This window comes from Apium graveolens, chromosome 4 (assembly GCF_009905375.1).
Source record: "Apium graveolens cultivar Ventura chromosome 4, ASM990537v1, whole genome shotgun sequence".
NCBI lineage: Eukaryota > Viridiplantae > Streptophyta > Magnoliopsida > Apiales > Apiaceae > Apium > Apium graveolens.
Genome location: NC_133650.1, coordinates 266,811,302 through 266,820,631, shown reverse-complemented (window position 1 = coordinate 266,820,631; position 9,330 = coordinate 266,811,302). Strand labels below are relative to the sequence as shown.

General features: G+C 36.4%; 1 protein-coding gene across 1 annotated transcript; it reads right to left on the bottom strand.

Moving 5' to 3' along the window:
• Nucleotides 1-292: 292 nt before the first annotated feature.
• Nucleotides 293-9,074, bottom strand: LOC141720941 (DNA (cytosine-5)-methyltransferase 1B-like). Its single transcript, XM_074523644.1, has 12 exons — nucleotides 8,748-9,074; nucleotides 5,040-6,681; nucleotides 3,258-4,773; nucleotides 2,901-3,065; nucleotides 2,578-2,764; nucleotides 2,296-2,407; nucleotides 2,074-2,221; nucleotides 1,789-1,986; nucleotides 1,418-1,696; nucleotides 1,169-1,330; nucleotides 829-1,047; nucleotides 293-682 (listed from the first exon to the last, which is right to left on the bottom strand). Exons 1-12 carry the CDS (start codon nucleotides 8,788-8,790, stop codon nucleotides 545-547), a joined length of 4,809 nt encoding a protein of 1,602 aa, XP_074379745.1. The 5' UTR covers nucleotides 8,791-9,074; the 3' UTR covers nucleotides 293-544.
• Nucleotides 9,075-9,330: the final 256 nt, after the last annotated feature.

Below are 9,330 nucleotides of genomic sequence, written 5' to 3'. Positions count from 1 at the left end.
CCTTTGCTCGGGCTGTTTATTAGTCTAACATATTTTTATGTTCAAATTTGAGTTCATATTAAAAAAAAATGAAACCGAGCCAAGATTACTAATGTAAATCAAGCTCGAGTTTTATTTATGAACAACTCTATTTATCTACTGTCCTGCTTGTTTCTGTGATATGCATATATGATATTTGCTTGCACAATGAAAGAACATTGAAAAAAAAACTTCCCCTCACTCCCCAAGAATATACTGTGTTCCTCTGTCAATGTTCTGGGCCACAGAAACACGAAAGCAGTTACCAGGAAACCATACGATACAACTTATTTTATCAATTAAATTTATTGTATTACGAGGATGTCAACGATAAAAAAAGAAAGAATGATACATGAGTATATTGTTGTAGAACTGGTATATGAATTAATACTTGAAAAGACCTATACAGCTTCTAGTTGCTTCTTTTGCAAGCACAAAAACAAAGGAATGAAGATTAAAATTTTGATATACAAATTTGTCTGCAGGCTGCAGCATCAATCAAACTAGTAAGAAAATGAATGTGAGATTACATGGTCCCCTTGCTCTCCAATGCTTCTTTGAGTTTCCTCCCAAGTGCAAATGCCAGAGTAGGAGGAACTGCATTTCCAATTTGTCGGTGCTTTTGTAGAATGTTACCATAAAACTGATAGCTATCTGGAAAGCCCTGTAATGATAAAAATCCCAACAACAGAATTTTAAGATTAGTGGAGATTTCAATAATTACAAAAACTAGATATCTGCACAACAGTTTAACTGTAAAAGTGTGTGTCGCAGGCTCTGCATAGATATAATGCTGACGAGAGAACTTACTTGGGAACGTGCACACTCTCGGACTGTTACAATCCTGTCCTGTTCAGGATGAAAGCACATTCCAACTTTTCCCATTGGTTGAGGGTCAGTTACAGAAGTGGGAAAGTTTCCGTCCCAATCCAACCTTCCAAACAGCCCCTTCCATTGGTTGTGCCTCTTGGCTGTATTTGGAAGGCACCATGGAATCAAATCGACTAATTGCCCAGTTGACAGTTTGACCTACATGACAATAAACATCTCCTTAAACTGGCAGATCAATTTTTTTGCAAACATATACATAATAAGACTATAATGTGGCTTGATTACTTTTTTTATTAACAGGTACTATGTTAATTAATACCTTTTCATCGGGAAGGTCTTGCCAGTCTGCACCTCTTCTCTTTGGAATCCTCTGACAACGAATAAGATTGAGTTCATTCATTTCTTTTGATATATGATCTGTCAAGACCATCACGTCTGCTCGAATTTTCTTCTGGTACCATGAGATGGGATCACATTGATACTGCATGTGAGGAAATAAGGTATTAGCCAAAATAGATGTCACTTGATATATTACTAAAGATAAATCGTTCTTTTGTCTAATGAGTACCTCTAAACTTGTCTTAGATGCCCCATTGGTTACCATCGGAAGATCTGCTATTGTATCCCTCACAGTGATAGCTCTAAATGGTGCCCCAGCTTGAGTACTGCGGACAGCAGCATAATGCTTGTTTCCAAGTAATGCAACTTTTAGCTCTGGTGCAGCAAAGACATGCATCGGTTCTGGCCACTCTGGAAGAGTTTCTTCAGGAGATGCTGCCCATATAAATGCACGCTTCCTCGATTGAGGAATTCCAAACGCTCCAGCTTCATGTATGCCAAACCGAACCTGAGTACAGAAGGAATCACTTAAATGTCATATACATTTCAAAACAAAGCAGTAGAATATTAACATCTATGAACTCATATACTGAAATTCACCTGGTAACCCATCTCAAGAAGTGAAGCAATAGCTAGACGGAATGTCTGTCCCTTGTTGAAGGACACGAAATTCCTCACATTCTCAAGAAGAAAGTACTTTGGTCGATAATAATCTGCAAAGGATAAAAATGCTAAAATCATCTCGCATTGTACTTTACTCCAAGAGCTCTGGTTAAATCTATTCATCCCAGAGAATCCCTGCAATTTGCATCAACAACGTGTCAAAGTGAACTAATACAAGCAACTACTGCACTTTTTAAGGACAAGGCAAAAAACTTCACAAACCTGACATGGGGGGCCTCCATTGATAAAGTCTACCTGTCCTGGCAATGGCAAATTCTTTAGTTCCTCCTCACTTAATTTAGCAGCTAATTCTGCAGCCTCTGGCGTTGAAATGCAATCATCTGCATCTCCATTATTATCCATGATGGCCCTGCATCGTAAGTAACTTTAGAAAACTAGCTCCTGATAACGAATGAGAGAAACCCGTCTGGTAAGAGTGCTTACTTTAAAATGACATTGCAATTATTGATGAACATCATAGCCTCTGGATGATTGAGTTTAAATGCATTTCCCGCAGCCTCTTCATATTCAATAGCCCATTTTGTTGTACAAACACCTGCAATTTTGGAAGAAGCTCGTAGTCAGACCTAGGTTTAATCCTCAAAAGAGGTCATACATTACAACTTGCAGTAAATATGTGTACTTAATAACATGTGTATACACACACACATATGGGGGGGGGAGAGAGAGAGAGAGAGAGAGAGAGAGAGAGAGAGAGAGAGAGACCAGATTGCTGCAATCCTTCCGACAGGCCTCCACAACCAGCAAAAATGTCTAAGGTAGCCAAACAATTCTCTTTTGATTTCTCAGCATCTAAATCATTCTCCCCTTTCTTACATTTTCCCTTATTCTTTCTCGAAGAATCATATGCACCCTTTGCAGCTGAACACCTTAACTTGATGTTTGGGGGCAACTATTAAAAAGTAACAGAAGTGTTTTTACAAAGATGAACGCATAACTAGAGCAATTTATATGAAGGTTTTAATATACCACAATACAATAAATAATATATATATTATATGTATATATATAATTGCAAGAGAATATACCTGTTTGAGAGACCCTTTATGAGGATCATATAGATATTCACAAAAGAACACATGTTCATATATAGTGGGGGCATCACATGATGGAAGATCACTTTTCTTTCTCACTTCACATCTCCCTTCAATTGCCTCGACAAGAAGGGTGTGTATTTCTTCGCTGTAGTAAACCTGAGTGTACCCATTTCTAGCCATTAGAAACGAAGGAAATTTACATCCAAATGCATAAAAGACTCAGTAACATGCAACAGGAAGTTTATTATTAAGTCTTTATCAGTAAAAGATTAGAATCTATACAATAAAATACACAAGGAAGCATTGTATCTAGCAAAAAAGAGAAGTTAATATAAGTTTTACGCGTACCTCTCTAATGTCAGAGCCGTATGCCTTCGTATCTGAAATGTCTTCTGGCCGGAAAAATCTCCTTACCTTGACCTCAGTAGAACAGTTATCAGGTTGCTTGGGTGCCTTGGGCACCACAATTTCGAGCAACTGACATATTGCAAAAGCTTTCAACCCGACATTTCTTCCACCTTTAAAGGTTTCATGCCCTGCCCTTTTTGTACCAAAATGATGAGGACTTACATAGAGATAATCATGAATAGAATACTCAGTTTCCTTGTACACAAAACTTGTCTTGCTTGAGTTCACTGTAAAATTATCTTTTTCAGTGCAATCCTTTATTGTGTTGCAAGAGCTACAGATTCCAGAACCCAGACCCATGCAATTAATAGGAAGACTGAAAAAAGCACCTTTCTCTGGCCAATACAAACTTCTGCAGTAGTATTCAGTTTCTAATCCCTTATTTTTCCTCTCCTCGGCTCTGGCTTTATCAACCTTATCAGCATTTTCATTAATTTTTCTGTACTGATGTCCCCAAGGCCTCGGCCGTATGTCAACAACAACAGGCATTTTAACATCCATTAGTTCAAGTTCCATGCACTCATTTGTAAGAAATAACTCCCGTTCATTAGCCGTATTTTTAAGAACCGTTTCAGATCCTTGTTGCAACTTTCTTCCATGAATCATTTTTGTTCCATCCGAAGTTTCGAACATGTACTCCACATAATAGATGGATGGAAGTTCAGCAGATTCGTCATCTATCAAAACAGCACCCCCAACAGCAATCATATTTCCATGTAGGGTTGCCTGTTTATAAAGCACCTTTCCAGATGATTGCTTACCCACAGGCTTCCCATTCCAACGTATGTCCTTCTTCATTTTAGAGTTTGATTTCGATTTTCTTGGCGTTGAGTTGGGTGTGGGAATTTTTTCTGAAGCCGTAAATGTTTCCTTCTCTTCATCTTCCTCTTCCTCGTCAATTTCCTCTTGCTCCGCTGCTTCTTCATCCTCCTTGTCATCACTAGTTATTCCCTCTTTCATAACTTCCGGGGAGTAATTTGAATAGAACTCACCCCAGATTCTGTTTATTAGTCTTGTCGTTGTTGCCTGCATAGCCTTCCTCTTAGATACCACAGGGGCTATTGCTGCTCTAGGATTTAAGTTTGGTTCATCCCTCTGCAAAATCTTCTTCTTCTTCACAAGCCACTTGGTGTGGTGCCTTTCTTCCATTTTTTTTGTGAGACCAACCACAAATGCAGACTTTTTAATCTTCTCATCGGGAAATTCTAAGAACTGCTGCAGGATTATTTGTCCATGGACAACAACATATCTTTCAACGACTGCTGGAATAGAGGAAATGTAAGCAGGATGACCCTTCTCAAACTCAGAAACTCTTTTGATGACATCCATAAAAGAAAGACGAGAAACTCGGGTCTGCTCCATTAATAATGTGATAATGGAAATTGCAACCCTGGCAGTTTTAAGAACTGGCTCGTACCACGGTGCATACTGCTTTGATGGCTTGCCAAGCCTATACCTGTAAGATAGACATAATAACAATTAGAAGCTTCATGACAGAAGAAATGTGATCAACGAAAGTCATAGTTTAAAGCAGCTGAGTTATTCTGTCTTGTGTTTGTTAAAAAGAAATTGCTTTGCTTGAATTTGTTTCAAAAAATAATAGCTTAATCTAACACTGTGGTGTCCAATATTAGGATACTATAATTAAAAGGAAATAATGATTGTAATTTAGACACTAGCAAAAAAAATAACACATATGTTTACTAAAAAAAGGCAGCATACCAGGCCATATCTGTGCGTATCGATATAAAAACCATTGAGGATCCAAATTCAATCATCCATTCCTTTATGGCACTCAAGTATATAGGAATTCCATCAACATTTGTCGTTCCTGATCCACTTGATGAAGAATGTGATGTGTCAGTTTCAAGATTGAATCCAGATCCATCATCCTCAGTCATCACTCCTGATCCAAATATTGTGACATCAATTTCAGCACAGGGCTTCATTGGAAGAAGCTCCAAGGAAATAAGCCTTGAATCTGAGTTGTATAATGCCCAGTTATGAAGCATACTTCGAGACAGATCATCAGTATTACAAGCATCAATGCCTCCATCAAAAATTATGTATTCATCTGTTTCTTGGTTGGCTGTCTTGTAATATGCCGGTAGAGGATAGTCATTTGCAATCTCATCCTCATTAATCTTTATGTAATATTTGGTGGAAGCCCTTGGACCCAGACCTTTCTTCTGCTTCATTGACTTCCAGAACTCTTCTTCTTGCAATAATCTTGCTATTTTTTTATCCTCTTCTTCCTCTGTTCCGCAATCCTTTTTGTCCTCATCATCTCTAATCTTAAGTGTTCCATTTGTGCATGCATTCCTTCCTTGACAGTCATTTACATGCTTTCTACTTTCGTCTCTTAGGGCTACAAGGACAGGTAGCTCAAGAAATTGCTGATCATCCTTCTTAGATGTATCATCCAACCCAACTAGTTGATTGTAAATAAAATCACCCTGAGAAATAATGAAATCTTTAATAGATACACCACCAGAGAAGCACTTCTTACCATTCATTCCACGAACAACCCCGGCAAGTAACTCATCAAGACTCAAATCAGGATTTCCTCCAGAAGATTTTGACAGTTTCTTATACACTTCAATACAAGCAGTAGATTTGGCAAAAAAGTGTTCATAATGCTTCTTGTAACTAGCTGATGGTTTGACACAATCATAATCCGCAACATCAGTTGAAACCCATATGGTTGGAACCCCGTCTTCATAACCAGATATGGCCCAGTCTTCAATTCGCCCAAAGCTTTCACATCTGATGCTACACTCATCTTTTTGGGAGCTTTCTTCAAGAGGCAAAATCAGGCCAGAGATAAAAACATCATCAACTTCTAACATTTCAAAGGGCTGCTGTAAACCATCAGAATTATGTAAAACAAAATTGGTAAGTCTCCTGCATGGCCGGCCAACATCTTGTCCAGCTGTTAGCCGCACAGCCACTTCCTCGTCATCTACACAACGTTTTTTTTTCATTTCAATTATTGATGCTTTTTTGGATATTTTGACAGCTTTCTCTTTAAAATTTGCACATGCAGCAGCTCGCTTGGGCATTTTTCGGGAACCAGTTGATACCTCACCACTCTGTGAGACATGTGCTTCTTGCACAGCCACATCTTTTTTATCCAAACCCTGACCCTTTCTTGCTTTGGTGCTTAATACTTTTTTGGTTACCTTCACAGATTTCTTTTTATCATTAGCAGCAGCAGCAGTAGCTAGCTTTGGATTTTTGTGAGAGCCGACAGCTACCTCACTACTCTGTGAGACGCGTGCCTTCTGTTTCTTTTGGGCACTTGCTGCTCCTTCCTCAGAATCACAAACTGCAGCCTTCCGTTTATTTTTCTTCATTTCAATTCCTGGTATAGGCATTTACATTTAGTTGCAGGATATATGAGTAGAAAGTCAAACACAAGATAAATTACAGAAAGATAATAAGAAGAATGACAACAAAATCCTTAAGCAGTAGAGAGAAGAAATGCAAACAAAAAATGGGAGTAACAGAAAGAAGAAAGAATTTGTATAGCATGACAAGTAAAGGATATAAACAACTTATATAGTTTAAAAGCACAAACTGACTAGCGTCACTGGATGCCATCAGATGTTACAGAATAATACACAGAGAGTGATTCCGCATAATGTGTCTTGTATACTATACATCAATAATTGTAAAAGCATGCAGATGTTTCGAATGATATACATCACTGACAATCAAAGCATATAAAGAATAAAGATTGACTTGACCATTTGCCAACACACATTCTTTTGAATACGGACGGAAACATTAACCGTAAAATTATCATTGTTTCATAGTATTTTGCTTCTCTATTTGGAAACTACAAAATGCTTATATATGGCGAAGAGGCACGTGGCTCGCGTAACTGGAACCCTAAATTAAGTTCATATTCTATCCTGTGGGTAGCACAAATACCCGATATTAATTATTTTATCTAATATTTTACCCAGTGATCACCTATTCACCTAATATCCCACAAAACCTGAATTAGGAAAATTGCATTATAGTAGGCATTTAGTCCGTAATGTTAATATAAATCAACAACCAGCTTAACCAAATGAAGCATTTAAGCCAAATTATTGATCAATTAAATGTTCCATCCGTAACTTCTACGCCTTTCAATTTTTTTACTTTTTCTTCATCCTAAACTAAGGTAGGAAATGGAAACAGCAGAAGGATCCACATCAAAACCTATGTTACTCGGACTCTGCATTTTACCTTTGAGTACCCGTGTGTGGACATGGACACTTGGACATGGACACTTGGACTCGGACACTTATTTTAGGCAAAAAACATGTATATTTTTCAAAATGTTTTTAAGTCCAATACTTGGACACATGTCTATGTCGGACACTTCTAGCCGAGTCCGAGTAACATAGATCAAAACTTGTATATGTATATCATCATAAGAAAAAGATATCATGTTAGAAATATAATAATTTTTTTAACTCAAAAGACTTAACTTCAGATTTCAACAAAAGTGTTTATATTAAAAATTGAGGTAACAAACTGATATCAATAAAAGCATGAATTGTAGCATTTGCACATCTTTTTTGCTTGTTAAATGTTATGTACTATTTATTGCTTTTACTGGAATAACAAATTGATTCAATTGCATATACCAGAGAAAGTATATGCATAGATGTTATCATGTGTGATTGGATATATGTTGTATCCGTACTTATGCATGGAAGTTACGTTGTGTGTGTGCTTAAACCTAGAAGTTATGTTGTGCGCGTGTTTTGGCACAAATGTTTTGCTTGTGTTTATACATACGATAAGAATTTTGAAAATATACCGTACATTGCATTCATTAAAATTACCGTATTTATTAATTATTAGCATACACATCACAGCAAATTAACAAACATATATTAGATTTACCTAAATTCTGATTTACTAATACTAATTATCTTTTGCCAAGCAGTTTGATTAGCAGAATCAAATATCAAATATGAAAACCACAGTCTATCATTCCTGGAAAAACAACAACAATGTTTCAATCTCTTCAAAATTAAATAACAGAATTAAATTCTCTTCACCGCCGACTTATCAACATTTGCATAAAAAAATCCTAATGGAAACAAATCCAATTCAACCCAATCTCAACTTTCTTTCTAAATCCAATCATACAAAACAAATCAACACACATTTCATCCAATTAAACAAATTGAACAACGATAAATACACAAAATTTGTTGTGAGCTCATACAATCAAGTGTACTCGTTAACTATCAGCCTATAGGTCACGGACTGAAACCCCAAAAAATCGAAAAACACAATCAAATCAAACCCTTATCCAGACCTAATGCAACAGCCAATTGCACAAACAACACACACACAGACAGAGAGAGATCCCCCAAAAATCATAACACATTAAACAATATATAGATACACAAGTTTATTTACCTGCATCAGTAGGTGAAGTTGCCATGACAGATGAAGAGACCATTTTGCAAATCAAAACAAAAGGCCCACAAAACAAAAATTCAAAAACCACAAATGGTCTTAAGAATAGGTGAAAAAGAAAATATCTTTAGTGACCCTTTTGTAAATATTGGAGATAGAGTGATCTGGGTATGGCTATATATACACAAACATTTTATGAGCGGGAAACATTTATACCTTTTCAGGTAAAGTTTTGAAAATGGCGTCTCCCGCTTAATTATTGAAAAGACACGCCCCTCTGGTGTTTAATGTTACTGTTTATTAACGGGGTGAAAATGATTGTTAGGATTGTGCTATTTGTTAACATTAGGGTTCTCAATTGGACAGGAACAGAGAAAATGTAAGAACTAAATTAAATATTAATTTTTTTTAAATCATTATATTTCATTTTGATGTTCAAAAAAGTATGTGATTCAGTAAAATGAATGAAACCAGATTGTACTAAACAATAAATAGTAATTTATAATTTTATTTTTTCATTTTATTAGGGTCTATTATTTACTAAAATATTCTTATGTTATGAATTTCATTTACACATAAATTA